Genomic DNA, 19,300 nt, shown 5'->3' on the forward strand with positions numbered 1-19,300 from the left:
GAGGTTTAAATATGGGGAACTGTCTTTCCCCAGGGTAAAAATGTCAAATACTAGAGGCATGCATTTAAGATGAGGGAGAAAGTTTAAAGAAGATGTGCAGGACAGTGTTTCTTCCCCCCCCCACCCCCAGGGAGCAGGAGGTGCATGGAACGTCTGGCAGGGGTAATGGTAGAAATAGATTACAATAGTGTTGAACTTGCTTTTCAATAAGCGCACAAATATGTAGAAAATGGAGAGGTATGGATTGTATACAGACAGAAGTGATTTTGTTTAGGACATGTTTTGCATGTTTATTGCAGGTCAAGAGGCCTATTCTTGTGCTGTCCTATTGAAGGTCTTCCTATTCAATAAAGGTTTAAATTTTAAATAAAATATTCCAAAAATCTAAATAAATAAAGGCTCAGATTTGTATACTCTTTCTCTATCGCAAGGATTACTTTTTCCATTCCTTTGCACGATCCCTCTCCAGTTACCTTGAATACAAGTTCTACTTCCTACTCTTCTATCTTTCACTGTTTTTAATGATGAATTGCAAGGAAGGACAGAATGTAAGGTATAGAAGATTGTTCTAATGACACAGAAATAGGTGAAAGGGCCATTTATGATGAGGATATTATGACTCTGCAACAGGATAGTGAGCAATTCATAAAGTGGGTTAAAAACCTAGCAACTGTGAGTTAATGCTTCAGTAAAAGGAATCAAAACGACCATCTAAATAGAAAGACGGTCAATGAGTGAGGTACAAAGGCAACTTGGCATTCATGCATATCAGTCACAAAACATTAGTAGACAGGTTAAGGATTAAAGAAGGCGAATGGAATATCAGGCTTTATTGCAAACGGACTGAACTTTATAAAGAGTGAAGTTTTGTTAGAAGTGATGAGACCACACCTTGGCTACTGCTCAGTTTTGATCCCCTCATCAGAGAAAAGTTAGAGAAGCATTGGAGGCAGTCCAAAGAAGCTGTACCAGGCTAATTCCTGGATGAGAGTACTGTACACTTATAGCAGAATATAAGAGAACAAGTGAGGTCACATTTGGACTACTGTATTGCGTGCTATTCTGGCCCCTACACTAAAGGAAACGTGAGGCCTTTAGAGAAGGTGCAGAAGAGGCTTGCCAGGATGTTAGTTAGATTTAAATGTGTTAACTACAAGAAGAGATTGGACAAACTTAGATTGTTTTCTCTGGAGTGCCAGAGGTTGAGAAGTATATAAAATTAAGAGAGGCATAGATGGAGTAGATAGTCAATTTCCTTGGGGTGGAAATGTCAAATACTGGAGGATATCGGTTTAAGGCAAAAGAGGAAATGTTTAAAGGAGATGTGCATTGCAAGTTGTTTTTTTTTAAATTTTACATACACAGAATGGTAGATGCCTGGAACATATTGAGAATGGAGGTAGCAGATGCAGGTGTGATAGGAGTTATTCAGACACAAACAGGTCAGGAATATAAAAGTACATGTGGAGGGAGATGGGAGTAAAAACCATGGTAGGCTAAAGATCCTGGTCTTGTGCTAGACTGTTCAACAAGCTGGGTCTGAGTTCTATGGAATTTTAAAAAATTAGGGGTAACCTTATTCAAATGTACAAAATCCTATTGGGACATGACAGCATAGATGTCAAGATTTCATTAGTCTTTAACAAAAGATATTGTGTTGGTCATTTAAACAGAGGAACTTAGAAACCTCTTGCAAAGAGCAGTACATTCTGGAATTCTCAACGTAGAGGTTATGTCACTAGATGTAGTTCAATGATAGATACTTTTTTTTTAAAAATCAAGGAATGGAGTGCTATGGGGTCAAGCATAGGAGTTAAGCTTGGGTAGATCAACAATAACCTTGAATAGCACAGCAGACTTGAACGGGCGAGGTGGCATACTTCTACACTATTTTCTTGTGTTCTGCCTTTACATCTTTTGGTCTTCAGTCATTCAATTTTGTTTTTTCACCATTCAGCCAGGCCACATGCTCCAGATCCACCATAATTTTAAAATAACAACTTACCTCATCCCCTCTTTGATTTTTCTACCAATTAACTTAAATCTCTACTTCCATTTCTCCAAGGGAAAAAGGACCTTCCTCCTCAATCTGTCAAACCTTCTTGATTTTGTGCAGCTCAAGTGGGTCTGACAGCTAGTCATTGACCTAAATCACCAACGAACCACCCAAGTTCATAGGTGATAGCAAAGTTATAAGCCCTTTCGCACTGGCTAACGAGTAGACTGGACATTCAGTGAACTGGTTAAGGAAGCCTTCCACAATGGACACTATTAACCATTTCTCGGTGTCCTTTCACACTCATCACAAGGCATCCCCAGAGATAGGGATTTTATCCTCTACCAGTGTTGTCTGAATGACACATTGAGTGATGGTGGACTTGCCCAAATCCCAATCAATGTATTATGATCTTGTATTTAAACAAAATGAATCATGTACATAATTAAGCATAATGTACAACCCATTGTTGTACAAACCTATATAAACCTTTATAATTTTATAAAGGTCAGTGGGAAAGAATAGCCACAAAATTTTATAAACATTATGGGAAAGTCCTAGCATCAATAGCCACACAATTTATAAAGATTGTGGGAAAGAGCAATAGCAGACCTGCCCTCTCAGAATTCTGTGCGCAGGGAAAGGGCTGTATGCATGAGTTTCTCCACCACTTGGAATTCTGGGATGGCAGATCTGCTATCTCTCTCCCACTGTGACTTTCCCACGATCCTTTGAACATTTATAAAGGTTAATTTAGGTCGGCAAAGTTTATACCCTCTTTTTAATCTTTTGTTTCCTTCTCGTTCCTGCACTCACGCAAAAACATAATCAACGTGTCACTACTTTATCCCAGGATACCCTATATCCCTTTCACACTGGGCTTATCGGCAGGCAGACATCATCAGACACCTAGATTACATCATTTCCAGCATCTGATGATGGCTGCGTGCCAATTAAAGAGCTTTCACACTGGACCCTTAGCTGGTAGATTGGCTGTCATTACTGGAACAAGGTGCCATTGTGAAAGAGACTACAGATGGTAACTTCTTGGCGGTTACACGATGAAAATGTCTGTCTAAATCTGCATGTTATTCAAGTCCTGACATGCACCAACATGAACAGAGCTATAAACAAGATTCAGAGAATAGGTCCACCTCTGACCTGGTGATGGAGAAGTGGTCACAAAAATGGTTAATTTCCCAAGTTACAGTGCTGAACCTAAATCAACATCATGACAAGCTCTGGAACAAATTTTACTTTTATCAAAGTGCACTATTCTTGCACAAAGCGCTCAAAATCACTTTGTCTGTAGGATAGTCAAATGGTGAATGCCATGTAAAGGGATTTCTAGCTTTGAGCACAGGACAACCAAACATACCTGGGTGTTTTGGAAATAGTGTCTCCATAAAGGGCGGATTTTATCCTGACCCCCAACATCCCACACAGTAAAACAGATGTTCTTGTACTCCACAGTTTCCACATTAAAACCTGAAATAAAAACAGACAATGTTCAATAACGATGCCACAATCTCTTCCTACATCCACAGCTTCAGTTTATTTTCCATTTCAAAAATCAGTGTCCAATTGGCTACTTCTGTTTGACATCTTATTTTTGGGGCCTTGCAGACAAACTTCACTCAAATCTCGACTCCAGCCCAGCCCGACTCCTCTGGTCTTCCAATTTTGACTGCAAACCCAGATTTCATTCTTTCCTAAATGATATCCCAATTATCCTCTGTGCATATTTTTTACTCCCTGCTCAATACATCAAGGCACACGTCACTGTCTCTTTATAAACAACTAAGCACTTTTTAACTTCCTGTCCAATTTATGTGCTCAAATCAAACAATTGATTCACCAATGTCTTTCCTATCAGCCTTACTACTCAACCTTATTAAAAATGATTGTACGGACATTGCAGCTTTGAGTGAAACTTAATTCACGGAGACAGAATCTTCCCCCTCACACAACTTCAATTCTATGGTGATGCCCTACATGATCATATCACATCGGGCCAGTTATATTTTGTGAGGTACCTGAGGAAGTTCGGTATGTCACCGAATTCTCTCGTACCGTGGAGAGCATTCTGGCTGGTTGCATCACTTCCTGGCATGGAAGCGCCAATTCTCAGGACAAGAATAAACGAGGGTTGTTAAGTCTGCCTGTGACATCACAGGTGCCGGACTCCACTCCATCGAGGACATCGACATGAGGTGGTGTCTTTATATAAAGCAGCCTCCATCTTCAAAGATCCACCACCCAGGCCATGCCCTCTTCACTTTCCTACCATCAGGGAAAGGGTACAGGAACCTAAAGATGAGCCCACAGTGGCACAAGGACAGCTCCTTCCCCGCTGCCATCAAATTCCTGAATAATCAATGAACCTAAGCCACTGCCTTCCTTTTCGTGCATTATTTTTTTTTATAGTCATGTTATAAGATGGTTATAATATAGATGTTTGCAGATGACGCTACCGCAAAGCACCAAATTTCATGACAGTACATCTGATTCTGATTTTGAGGACTCTCAGCCCTCTTCTGGAAACTTTTCTGTATTTCCAAAGCTGTTTTATAGGTGCTGGTTTTCAGAGCACTGCAATTTCCCCAATTATTTCTCTGCAACCTATTCTCCGACTGCCCATTAATACTCCCCTGATTTTCTCATCAGATACAAACAGAAGTGCTTATTTACCACAGCCATTCAACCCAACTCCCACACACCAAAGACAAATTGGTTAAAAAAACTGAACCATAAGGAAAACTGTCTTTTATGCCCCTTCTTTAAAAGCATCAAAGATACTCGCTTTCACCATCCATACACATCGGCATCTCATTAAGAAATTTTCCTTCAGCATTGGACTCTGCTTATTTTAATAAATTTTATCCCAATCGTAATTTCTATTAGTGTCTTGCTATTCCTAAACATATCCATTCAAACAAACAGGGACTTTTTTTATTCCTCCTACCATTCTAACCCCAATCTTGAGCTGTGGTCTCCATGCCTTAGCTTGAAACATGCTTTTTTAAAATCCCTTCAAGACTCTCCCATTTCTCCCCTCCCTCAAGACTCTCCCATTTCTCCCCTCCCTCAAGACTCTCCCATTTCTCCCCTCCCTCAAGACTCTCCCATTTCTCCCCTCCCTCAAGACTCTCCCATTTCTCCCCTCCCTCAAGACTCTCCCATTTCTCCCCTCCCTCAAGACTCTCCCATTTCTCCCCTCCCTCAAGACTCTCCCATTTCTCCCCTCCCTCAAGACTCTCCCATTTCTCCCCTCCCTCAAGACTCTCCCATTTCTCCCCTCCCTCAAGACTCTCCCATTTCTCCCCTCCCTCAAGACTCTCCCATTTCTCCCCTCCCTCAAGACTCTCCCATTTCTCCCCTCCCTCAAGACTCTCCCATTTCTCCCCTCCCTCAAGACTCTCCCATTTCTCCCCTCCCTCAAGACTCTCCCATTTCTCCCCTCCCTCAAGACTCTCCCATTTCTCCCCTCCCTCAAGACTCTCCCATTTCTCCCCTCCCTCAAGACTCTCCCATTTCTCCCCTCCCTCAAGACTCTCCCATTTCTCCCCTCCCTCAAGACTCTCCCATTTCTCCCCTCCCTCAAGACCCTCCCATTTCTCCCCTCCCTCAAGACCCTCCCATTCCCCCCACCCTCAAGACCCTCCCATTCCCCCTCCCTCAAGACTAAAATTATCAAGAAACTTACCAATAGTTGGAATGGTGGTGACAATCTCACCCAGCTTCAGCTTGTACAAGATTGTAGTTTTCCCAGCAGCATCAAGTCCCACTGGGTTACAGAAAAGAAACAAATTAGTTTAGATACATGAAAATGTTGATGTTTCATAAAGTAAACATATCAACTCTAAAGTATTCCACATGGTATTCCCTATTAAAAATATACAACACATCGAAGGAACTTTCTACATCAACTTGCTCCTGTAGTAAGGGTATTTTCTAATGATTTTCATTAGGACAAAGATAGTTAAGAAAGTTCATTAAAACATTCTGAAAGTTATGAAGGGATAACTATTAAAAAATAGTTGGCTTCCAGACATTGAGCAATCCAGGATAAGTGATGCTTCAATTAAATGTCAGAGCTCAAGAAACTCCTTTTTGAGTTCTGAAGCTGTGGACTTAAATATTGCAATGAGCAGATGAAGCAGTAACCATTTCCTCGGTTAGGAATAGTTACACAATTTATAGCATGGAAATAGATAATTAAGTCCAAAAAACACTAAGCATTTATTCTTCTCCCAGCAATTTTTCAAGAATTTTTCATTACTTTGTTTCTAATTTATAACCTTGTTTTATATATATATTATTTATTTATAGCGGTAACATGAGTCTTAGGAACATCTCTTAATAAATTCATAGACACTGGGGAGATTGAGAAACCAAGTGAATGTGTGTTAAGATTCCATAAGAGTTTAAATACAGAGCCAATGAACCACTCAAAATAATAATGTCAGCTGTGAACTATACAAGTTATTTTGCTCAAATGTTATCTCCTGTCATGCCTTTCTAATCGATTAATTTACCAATTGTTTTTCTATCAACTTTCAATCTTAAGCCACATCTTCTAATCATCAGGTCTCACTGGAATGAGTTTCTGAAGTTGTACACTTTCAAATCTAAAATTTTAAAATATTTATCTACTGACAGAAATCAATATCAGAATTCTTTTTTCTATGTTTAAACATTGAATACAATATTTGAATTTGGGATATTGGAACAATTTTTTTTGTTTGTGTGAATGCACATGCACAAATGAAAATGAGAAGCAATAGGGGAGGGATCTGATGAAGTGCTAATCTTGACTGGGACTGTTGGCAGCAGGAAAGGGAGGAAGAAATAACCTAGATTGGAGAAACCCTCATCGGCAATGAGGCCAAACTGCAATAGTAACACGCTTCCCAATCTGCATATTGTTTCCAGCATTTTCTGTTTAGGTTCATAAAACTCAAAATACTTTTCAATTGAAAAAACACAATTCTAAGTGCAGTAAGAGTCAAGAAAGGAGACTACAATGTCACATTCTGATGAGAATGGTTTGAATGCCAAAGGCTCTTGATCAGCTAGGACATCAAAGGTTACGGAGAGAAAGTGTGGCTGAGTGGGAAAAATGGATGAGTTCATGATTAAATGGCGAGGCAGATTCGATGGGCTGAATAATCTATTTCTGTTCCTATGTCTAATGGAGACAAAACCTGCAGAAAATAGGCAGAGGAGTGGTTAGTTTGTTTAACCCTTCCATAGATGGGTCATTAGATTTCATTTCCACATCTGGTTTTATCTGAACTATTTTAGAGTGAGGGATTGATCAGAGAAAGCTTGACTATATGTCAATGAGGTGCAAACCAATTTTTGCATGATAATAATTGAGCAAATTTTTTTCCCAGTCTTAAAAACTTATTTTAACACGTATCAAATGTATATTCCAAAATTCTGTAATTTAAAATATTTTTATTTTAAAAATCCAAGTTTCTTACATTCCAACATCTATCTTAATTTTATGTGCACATTTCAATCCTAATTTAATTTTCAGTTTTTATTCCTGATGTGTGAGAATTGTTTACTGTGACTAGCTATTCAGTCAGTTTAATCGCGTTACATTTCAACTGCCCAATATCCTGGTGTTGGATCGTGTTGTATTGCTTAACAGGAAGAACGATGGCAAAAGAGAAATTGCAAGTTTGGAGATCAACAGATACTGGAGGCAGCTTTGTTTAAAGTCAACAGAGACTACAGTCAATTCCTCATTGATTTCAATATCCAAATATCCAAGTTGAAATTAAACAAATAAGTTCATAATTCAGTTTAAAAAAAAACTAGGCTGGATGCAAAAAGCACAGAATTTTAAAAAAGGAAAGCAAACAATTGGACAAATTAGATCAGAAGTTAACAGAAAAATGTAATCCAATGTGCTTTATGGAGAGAGAGAAAAAAAAAATCAGGGATTCTGTCATGTATTTCTCTTAAAAGAATTGCCTCACACAAGAGAGACCGTGAGCATTCGTTATTCTGATAAAAATGGTGTCTAACTGAAATCGCAAAACAAATGCAACTCCTTTTATGACATCATGCGCTTATTCCCACAATACACTTTCCCATCAAAAAAAATCTTGCTTACTTGTCAATAAGTATAAAGTTTAAATTAAATATGTTAAAACTTATAAACACTAGAGAACTTGAGCACAACTTTAACTAATAATTGTAACCCATGCAATCTAACTTGAAAATGCATCAATTATCAACACACAAAGTCTTTTAGACACTGCACATAGTCTTTGAGATGTACTGGAAGATGTCTTTCTCTCTTGGATCTTCTCAGGGATGAAGAACACCAAACAGGAGTACAATTTTTCAAGGAGCAGATAACTTCTCACTAGCCAACTCTATGTATCTGTTGCTTTGCCGAATCCTTGCTCCTGTGCAGCCACCAACAACGGTGGCTCAGCAACCAGTACCAGGGCTATCAAAGCAGCAACAAAGTTAGGTTGTGCCAAAAGCAGAATGCCAGGGGGATGGTCCAAAATCGGAATGGAAATGGGGTCCTCTATTCCTCTTAACTGGTCAATGTGTCATTTCCATAACTTGTTACCAAATATGACATGGACTTAGTTTCTTGGGAAGCATGTCTCTTAGCCATGTTCCTTATTCTCCCTGTAATCTTTTACTAATAATTATTCTCCGATCTCCAGAGATGTTGCTGGCTTACTGGAGGATGGCAACCGCTGAATACAAAGTCTGGTTCTCAAATTGTGTCCCAACATCAGTTCTGCCAGTGTGCCTTTTGTAGTGGAGTGTGGTGTTGTTCTGCATAACAGAAATTCTGCAATTTTATGACTCCATTATGTTATTAATAACAACTTTGCCATCATCACCCTTTTAAAAGTTTGCACAAAGCTTCCCTATTAGTATTCAGATGGGAGGGTGCAGATAATATGTGCTGCACATTGTGGTTGAACAGGAACTGCTTCAAAATGTCTGATACAAAATCGAGCTCCATTGTCTGAAACCAGTTCTATGGGTAGTCCAGAACCTGCAAACAGACATCATAGTCTCTCAATTGCCTTTTTCATTGACGATGACCACATTCACCACACTATAGGCCACTTAGAGTGCATCAACAAGAATCAGAAACATTTCCCCCCATAAATGGACCAGCGGAATTAATATGAATTCAATGCCATGGGTTCACTTCTGCTTAGGGTGCTTTAGGTTGCATTTCTTGGCAGATGTGGAATCTCCAAACCATCTATGTCAATCAATGGCCACCATACATGCATGCGATGCATCCATTCCTGATTGGTGTGGAGTTCTTTTAGCCACATCTATAAAGTTTTCAATCTGTGAGTAATACTGTTGGCCTTGGGCCATCCATTCAAGGTGAAGTAGAATCTTTGACAGCATGGCCTCTTTGCTATTCGTCTGACCTGTAATGGGCAAGTGGTGCAATTGTTCTTGATTGATAGCTGTTGTTCCCGCAGTCCAATTAATACTCCCTTCTGTTCTGTCGTAGGCAGAGGTAAGCGTGATAATGCATCAGCATGGCTGTTCTTATCAGTAGGACACAACTTTATTATAATCATATGCTGCAAGCTCCATTGCTCTTAGAATTCTTGCTGCCACTAACACAGAAATAACTTTCTTGGGGCCCAAGATCAAACTCAGTGGTTTATTGTGTCTCTAGGTGAACTTCCTACCATGTAGGTATTGGTGGAAATTATTTGAGACCAAATATTATGGCCAATCCTTCCTTCTCCAGTTGTACATAGTTTTGTTCACAGGCCATTAGTGGGAAGCTGATACAACTGGTTCTTCTCCTTTTTCGATGACTTGTGAGATACATCAACAACCAGGATCACTTCCTTGTCTGGGTCATAGTGAATGAGAACATTATCCCTTGAAGTCAGCAGTTTCTTCAAGCGATTAAAAGCTTTGTTGGTGTCAGCATTCCAACACAATTTCAACAAATAGTAGAGGGGGTCAACCAAACCCAAGAATGATTACAACTCCACTCGATTCGATGGGAAAGGTACAGCTGTTTTCATCTTGACTCCTTCACAGGCAGTCGTAAATCCCAAATACACGACTGAAGATACCATAAATACACACTTGTCCTGACACTGCCGGTCTATAGCTTTTTCTAACCTGGCTAGGACCTTTTCCAGGTTAGATTCTCTGCACTGTCACGACCCGTAATGATGGGTTAGGGTAACATTCAAGGTAACAGTCCTTACAACAGGTTGAAATTTCACTGGAACTGATGATATCTCATATGGTATCCTGGTATAAGTGAACAATCTCAGGCAAGTGTTGATAGCAACATAATTACTCGATTTGGGATCCAATTCAACCTGTTGATACGCTTGCAACAAGTCTAATTTTGTGAACTTTTTTACACCATTGAGAGCTTGAAATAATTCCTCGACTCTCGGAATTGGATGTCTGGGGACTTGCAGGACTTGGTTAATCACCACAAATTCGTATTTCACCACTGGGTTTTCTGACTGGTACAATAAGAGCTGAAGTTCCTCAATTATTCCTTTACCTTCTAATCTCTCGAGTTTAGTCTCAACTGCCTTTTTGATAGCAAAAGGTAAAGTCCTTGGCTTAAAGAACTTGGGTTTTGCTTCTGGTTTCACTTGCAATTTGACCTGGACTCCATGAATTTTTTCCCACATTCTTCCCAAAGACGGTCTAGTACTTCTGAAGCATCTGTTGCAGTTTTGATTTTTATCATCAAAAGCTTGTGCATTCTTCACATCAGTTGCCTTCCAATCAAATTGGATGTGTGCCAACCAATCCCTTCCAGACAAGGTGGGTCCTTTTGTATCTACCTTGTAGAGAGGTAATCCTTTCTTTATCTGTCCCTTATACTCTATGTCCACTTCACATTTCCATAGCATTTCAACTTTCTCTCCCATAATCATCTTTAACACAATGTCAGACTGTTTCATTTCAAGTTTGGGCAGAACTTTTTCAGATCTTTCGGTATTAATGATACAGCAGCCCCCAAGTTCCATGACAGTTCCCAAATTTGTTCGAATACTGTGTCGATTTCTATTTCTTCATGTGAATCTGTAGTTCTCAGCACCTTCGGGATCCATCCTTTTATAAATTCTTCATATCTGACCCTTCTTTCAGACCCACTATTTTTATGTTGTTTCACCTACTGTAGTTTTCCAATACGTCAATTTTTTTGTGACAATAAATCTTGTCTAATGTTTTTCGCTCTCTTCCAACTTCCCTCTTAAATCATTTATCTCCATTTCTCCAGCAGCTTCTCGTTCCTCCACATTTTCTACTCTTTGCCTTATTTCAGTCATGACCAACTCTAAGCTTTGCATTCAGTCTTCAGCTCTTTTCATTTTTCTTTTGATTGAACTAAATTCTAATGATAGCCATTCTTTTAATGATCTCATTTGATCTTCGAAAAAGGCTTTATCTAAACTTTGTCCTTCTATTTAACCTTCTTTCCTTTGAAATTCTTGGTCTTCTTCCTCTTCTTCTTCTGTGTCTGTATCTATGTCTATGTCATTTTCTTCTCTTCTCTGTATCTGTATATCTTAATCCTTCTCTGGTGAGCTGCTTCTGTATCCTTGCTGTGCCCACCCCCCCCCACCGCTGCAGGCCGACCCGCCGCTGGGCCCCCGCCACAGGTCACCCCCTGCCCGCTCACCCTCTTCCAGCCCTTCATTCTCTTTCTCACCACTCTTCTTTTCTTCTTTCTTGCTTCCCCCAACCGAATGTCCCGATACTGGGTATCTCTCAGCTGGCTGCTCCTCCGCTGAGTCCTCTTCTCACTGGCGTTAACCTTTTCTTTGACTTGCGCACTACACATGCGCAACTCTTCTTGGCTCTGAGAGCCTTTTTTTTTTTTAAGTCCGCTGGTCAGGAGGACACTGCTTCTCTGGGGACTCACCAACATGGTGGCTCTCTGCTCCGACGTCCAGGTAAGGTCTTCTTTCTTCTCCAGTGATTTTCCTTCTTCCCTTTTCAATGTTTTTCTTACTTTTTCTCTTTTGGGTGCCATCTTATGTCTCTCCTCTGTAACTTTATCTTTCTCTTCCTGTATTTTATGTTGATTGAGCTGTTTTTTCCAACTTTATTTTATTTTCTCTGGAGAGGGCTGGTTCCACCCGACCAGCCACTACTCCATCACGTGACTCCCCTCCCTCAAAGCTAACTCATAGGTGGATTTGATGCACAATTTTTTTTAAACTCAACAATCTTTGTTAGGCATGGCAGTCTGCCAAACCAATCAGTCTCTCAAAGCCTCATCCAAGAAGTACATGTCTTAGACAACTTGTGCAATTCAGCCAAATATTGGTTGTTTTGCCAACATTTTGCTTCCTGGTATAGAATTTTTACCTTTCAGTGATTATTATTGGTTTTGGGGACAGAATCTCCAACAAGGTCACATAACTCTTTATAAGATTTGTTATTTGGTTTTACTGGTGCCAATAGTATTGATCAGACCATATGTTCTGCTCCCCACCTTGCTTAAATACAGCACCTGTTTTTATTGCAGGTTTCCTGATTATGTAGTACATAATCAAACTTATTTATCTACATAATCATACCCTCAGTCTTTAATATACCCTAAAGGGCCCTTTTTCCATTTTCACTAATTATTTAGTAACAAAGTACATCCACTATGCCAGTGCTGTTTATTCTCACTCTTTTCTTTGCAAGTTTCTTCCTTTTTTCCCTGCTTTCATCCCATTGCAGCTCAACATCATCCAAATCATCATTTTCACCACAAAATTCTCACCCCCAACGTCCTCTTTACTCAAAATTCCGTCACCTAGAGTGTAGAATTTTTTTGATCCTTGTTGCCAATTGTCGTGTTTTTCTCTTTTAAAAAATAAATCGCCTCACACGAGAGAAACAGTGAGTACTTTATTCTGATCAAGATGGCATCCAACTGAACTCGCAATAGAAGTGTAATTTCTTTGATGACGACACACACGCGTTCCCATAACAGATTTCATATTTATAGAAATTATTGCTGAAATGTTTGTGCAGAAGATGAGCTAATGTAAAGAGAGTTTCAGGGAAAGTGCAATAACTTGACATCCTGTGCAAAATTCAACCATTCAAAGACCGGAAGAACAATAAGTTATTAATTAAAAGATTGAAACTGACTTTTATCATTACTTTCAGTGCTCAATCTACTTGGACATTTGTGGAGAAGCAAAGGAGGTATTACACAGAGTAACTGTACTAAGTACTAATCTCAACCAAATCCTACAATTTATCAATTTAATATCAGTAGTCGCAGGAAATTTAACATTGAATAAATTTGGCACTAAGCTATATGGCACAAATAATAAATGCCCACAAGACCAGAGTTTTTGCAGAAGTTTGAAAAGACACCTTGGTAAAATTACATCTATTGCTTTGCAGTCTTGGCTTGGATGGGTGCTTGGCTAATAACCAGAAAACATACAGTAATTGGTTAACAATTATTCTGTAGACTAGAACCAAGTGTACATATTGTGTGCACAATGGTGCTATCACTTTTCTTTACACATTTATAACCAGTACTTTGACAATTCCCTTTGGCTTAATTTCTAAATTTGCAGGCAACAGAATGAGAGTACAAAAGGAAAAAAATCAGGCTAACAAAGTACAAAATGAAATGGTGGTTAACATAAAATGGAATACAAATTATGGTTCAATAATAAAAGGTTTGTCAGAAGCATGAAGTCAATTAAATAGGTAAAATGGACATCTAATGAAAAGGCAGAAGAGATTGTTGAGGAACAAAAGAGTTCTATGCATTAATAATTTTAAATTAAAATATTTTTCTCAAGCTAAACTAATAAAGCAGGCCATTTGATAAACCTAACATGGCTGAGAGAAAAAAGGGCAAAAACTGCTGAGATTGTGGCCACCTTTCTGAATCTTCCTCAAGTGAAGGGTGAGCAGAGGAGTCACGTGATGGAATAGCGGCCGGTAGAGTAATAGCAGCCCTCTCCAGAAAAGAAGAAAAAAGTGAAGAAAAGACAAAGTTCAATAAATACAAAATATAAGAAATAAAAGATAAAGTTGTAGAGAAAAGAAATTGGCACCCAAGAAGGAAAAAGTAAAAACAACAGGAAAAAGAAGAATAAAAGATGACGGGAAAGGAGAAGGCCTTACCTGCATGAAGAAACTGGGAGCCGTGGTGGAGAAGAGCACCCGATCTCCGAAGTTGGTGACGGCCCCGCGACCCCCGACTGCTGGACTGGAAAAATTGCTCTCTGGGCCAAACAAAAGTGTGCAACTGCGCATGCGCGAACTAAGGAAAAAACCCATGGGAGGGGGGCTCAGCTGAGGAGCGGGCAACCACAGAGCGACCAGCTGAGGGATGCCCAACACCAGGGCTCTCAGCTGGAAGAGGAAAGCGGTAGGAGAGGGAGTGCAAGGAAAGAAGAGCAGCAGCAGGAGGAGGCTCAGATGAGCAGCTCAGAAGAGGACCAACAGCAAGAGACCAAGCAAGAAGAGGCCTGATAAAGTGAGACAAGCAACTCATCAGGAAAGTCAGAAGAGATACAGATACAAAGAAGAGAAAAAGACACAATTACAGGTACAGACACAGAAGAGGAGGAAAAAGAAGACCAAGATCTTCACACAGAATAGAAGGTAAAACAGATGGACAGAAAATAGAAAGCTTTTTTTGAAGAACAAATGAGAGCATTAAAAGAATGGTTGTCATTAGAATTTAGTACAATTAAAAGAAAATGAAAAGAATAGAGCAGGTCATGACAGAAATAGGGAAAAGAGTAGAAAATGTGGAAGAATGAAAAACGGCTGTAGAAATGGAAGTAAATGACTTAAGAGGAAAATTGGAAGAAAGTGATAATAAAATTATAGAAACACAAGAGTTGTTAGCTTAGAAAATTGATATGTTGGAAAATTATAGTAGGCAAAACAACATAAAATAGTGGGCCTGAAGTAGGATGAAGAAGGCACAGACATGAAGGAATTTATAAAAGAATGGATCCCGAAGATCCTGGAATGACAGAAATGCAGGAAGGAATGGAAATAAAAGGGCACACAGATCACTAGCTCCGAAACCACAGACACATCAAAAACCAAGATCCATTTTAGTTAAATTTTTGAGATATACGACAAGAGAAATATACTGAAGTGGGCAAAGAATAAAATTAAAGAAGACAATAAGCCATTGGAATATAAGGGTGAAAAAATATTTTTTTTTACCCAGACACAAAGAAGAGGAAGGAGTTTAATGCAGCAAAACCAACCCTATGGATAAAAGGTTTTAAATTTTTGTTTAGACATTTAGCTGTGTTTAAAATATTTATCCCTGGGGAGCAAAACAGACTGTTCTCAGATCCGGAGGAAGCACAAGAATTGCAGAATGCTTGCTGGACAGAAGGAGAGATGAAGAAATGTAACAAGAATGAAGAACGGCAATAAAATATATATAAAGATGTAAAAACAATGTATATATGAAGGGAAGAAAGGAAGTAAGGGGGAATTTGCTCAATATACATGCACCTAATCAAGAGGATCAAAAGTTTATGCAAGATATTGTTTTGAAGATTGTAGATACACAAGGAAATATATTGATAGGATTTTAACCTTAATTTGGATCCAATGTTGGATAAAACTGGACAAAAGACAAGCAAAAAGAATAAAGTAGCCAAATTTATGGTTAAATCAATGCAGGAAATTAAACTTTTGGATATATGGAGGAGATAGCACCCAAGAGAGAAGTAATACTCATATTACTCAAGTAGGCATAAAACATACTCAAAGATTGATATGTTTTTGTTATCGGCCCATATTCAAGGGAGAGTTAGGAAAACTGAGTATAAAGCGAGATTGCCATCAGATCATTCACCCCTGTTATTAGCAATAGAACTGGAGGTCATCCCACCAAGAACATATTGATGGAGGTTAATCTCCATGCTACTTAAAAGGCAGGAATTTAGAGAGTTTATTGAACACCAAATTAAAACATATTTCAAAATAAACACGGAATCAGTGAAAGACAAATTTATATTATGGTACGCAATTAAAGCCTTCATTAGAGGGCAGATAATAAGTTATGTAACTAAGATGAAAAAGGACTACAATCGGGATATTTTCTTTCTTTGGCTTGGCTTTGTGGACGAAGATTTATGGAGGGGTATGTAGCAGTTGGAAAGGGAGATAGTAAGTACAGAAAAGAAACTAGTAAAAAGGGATGATATAACGAAAAGGAGAGAATTGGCAGACAAAAAAAATACGAAACATTACAAACGTACAAGGTGGAGAAGAACATAATGAAAATAAACCAAAAGTATTACGAACTAGGAGAAAAAACAAAGTATTAGCCTGGCAACTTAAAACAGAACAAGCTAAAAGAACTGTATTGGCATCAAGGAAAAAGGACAAACAAATTACATATAACCCAATAGAGATTAATGAAAACTAAGGAATTTTATGAATAATTATACCAAACTGAGAACGAGGGGAAGATGATAAAGTAGAAGAGTTTTTAGCTAAAACTGAACTGCCGAAATTTCAAGAAGAGGAACAAAACAAACTGATAAAACCATTTGAAATAGAGGAAGTACAGGATATATTAAAAAAAGCTGCCGAACAATAAAACACCTGGAGAGGATGGATTCCCAATAGAATTCTATAAAATATTTGAAGAGTTATTAATTCCTCCTCTCCTTGAAGTCATGAACCAGATAGAAGAAACACAAAACTTGCCAGATTCATGTAAGACAGCAATAATTACAGTAATAAAGACAGGGAAGGAGCCACTAACACCAACATCATATAGACCAATATCTCTACTTAATTCAGATTATAATAGCACAAGACTGGATTTATTAAGAAAAGACGAACAGCGGATAATGTCTGTAAATTTATTAATCTAATTCATGCAGTTCAAGGAAATAAGAAGCCAACAGTGGCTGTTGCTTTAGATGCAGAAAAAGCCTTTGACAGAGTCGAATGGAATTATTTATTCAAAGTATTACAGAAATTCAATCAACCAGAAAAATATATTAATCGGATTAAAGCATTGTATAATGGACCATTGGAGAAGGTAACAGTAAATGGATATATATGAACCAATTTAAATTAAGTAGGTCAACTTGGCAGGGATGTCCACTATCTCCCTCACTGTTCGCTTTAGCAATAGAACCATTGGCAGAACCGATAAGAACAGAAAATAAAAGGGATAAAAATAAAGGAGAAGGGGTATAAAATTAGTTTATTTGCAGATGACATCATAGTATACCTAACAGAACCAGAGGTATCTGTAAAAAAATTACCTAAGAAATTGAAGGAGTATGGAGAAATATCAGGGTACAAGATCAACACAAATAAAAGTGAAGTAATGATGGAATTTAAAAAAGAATCACCATTTAAATAGGAAACACAAGCAATCTGAAACCTAGGTATCAAGTTGGATAATAAGTTAAGCCACGTGTACAAATTAAATTATCAGCCACTAATAAAGAAATTGCAGGAAGACTTACAACATTGGAAAGAATTACCACTAACGTTGATAGGGAGGGTAAATTGCATTAAAATGAATGCCTTCCCAAAGATACAATACTTATTTCAATCATTGCCAATTCCCTTAACAGAGAAATTCTTTAATGAACTAAAGAGAATAATAAGGAAATTCTTGTGGAAAGGGGGGGAAACCGAGGATAGCGTTAGATAAATTAACAGAGGAACAACCAAGGTGGTTTGCAGTTACCAAACTTTAAAAATTATTATAGAGCCGCACAATTAAGGTATTTATCAGATTTTTACCATACAAGGGAAAAACCACACTGGACTAAGATAGAACTAGATAAAATAGGGGAGAGGATACCGGAACATATACTTTATAAGTAGGATGAAAAGCTGGTACAATATAAAAGCTCACCAGTACTGCATCATTTACTCAATATATGGAAGAAGATTCACTTAGAAAGGAAAAAATGAATTACCAAATACCAAAATTACTATTGACGCAAAATCCGCTAATCCCTTTTACAATAGATAACCTTTCCTTTAGAGAATGGGAAAGAAAAAGAATTGAAAGAATAGAAAATTGTTTTTTGGGAACTAATTTATTAACATTTGAACATTTGAAGTACAAATTTGGAATAACCCATGGTACAACGTTTGCATATCATCAACTGAAAGCTTATTTAAAGGATAAATTGGGAAATGGACTGAGATTACAAGAAGGAAGCAGCTTTGAATGTGATTACAGACACAATGATAATTAAAAGATTTATAACAAACATGTACATTAAGGTGCAAGATAAGGAAAAGGATGAAATAAGCTATAAACCCAAAAAGTGGGAAAAAGATTTAAACAAAGATAAAAAATGAAACATGGGAAAAGTTAGGTTCTGGAACTATGAAGAATATAATAAACACAAGGTTACGCATGATACAATACAATTGGTTACATAGGTTATATATCAAGCCCCAAAAGATTTTAAAAAATGGGATCCAACATTATCAGATAGATGCTTTTGCTGCAAGAAGGAAATGCAATTTGGGCATGTACAAAAGTGAAGTGTTTTGGGAAGATCCAAATCAGATATTAAATAAAATCACAAAAAAATAACATATCAAAAATTCCAGAGATCTTTCTTCAAAGTTATATAAGTTAGGAATTAGGCCTCAAATTGGATCAAGTGCAAAAAAGATTTATTATGATAGCCTTAGCAGTAGCAAAAAAAAAGTATAATGTCAACTTGGAAAATGGAAGAGAGCCTGAGAATACAACAATGGTACATGGAAATGAATAAATGTATTCCATTGGAAAAAAATAACATAATTTAAAAAATAAAGTCACATTATTTGAACAAATTTGGGAACCATACATGGAACATAACAGAGAGGGCTTGCCTCAGACCTCCACGCCCCAAAATGATAAGACAAAATGACTTGATCCAGTGTAAAAGTAGATGACACATTTTTCTTGTTTATTTTTCATTGCGTGATGACATTGTTTAATGGTTTTATTGTATTGTATATGTTGAATATTTACTGGTTTTGGAGGGGGAAAAAGGGATAAAATGCCACTGTGTATATTTAATGAGAAATGTTTATATATATATTTTGGTTGATATGGTTCACAGTATGAAAAATAAAAAAAATTATAATAAAAAAACTTGAAAAAAAAGTAAAGGGTGAGGACTGGCGATTTGCTAATTGTACACTAATTTTAATCAGAAAAAATAGATAGAAATAATCTGACAGGTTAACAAGTGTAGCAGAGAAGTTTATTTAAATAATATTTTAGGAAATAATGAACAAGTTCCACTGAAGAGCCAA

General features: G+C 37.8%; 1 protein-coding gene across 1 annotated transcript in view; it reads right to left on the bottom strand.

Moving 5' to 3' along the window:
- LOC138748324 (ADP-ribosylation factor 5) overlaps positions 1–19,300 on the bottom strand; it is a 32,031-nt gene that overhangs the window by 7,779 nt on the left and 4,952 nt on the right. The window contains exons 2-3 of the mRNA XM_069908313.1: positions 5,703–5,783; positions 3,375–3,484 (exon numbers count right to left, since the gene is read on the bottom strand). Coding sequence (XP_069764414.1) covers positions 3,375–3,484; positions 5,703–5,783 — 191 coding nt within the window. The remainder of the gene's footprint in view (positions 1–3,374; positions 3,485–5,702; positions 5,784–19,300) is intronic.

This window comes from Narcine bancroftii, chromosome 13 (assembly GCF_036971445.1).
Source record: "Narcine bancroftii isolate sNarBan1 chromosome 13, sNarBan1.hap1, whole genome shotgun sequence".
NCBI classification, from domain to species: Eukaryota; Metazoa; Chordata; class Chondrichthyes; order Torpediniformes; family Narcinidae; genus Narcine; species Narcine bancroftii.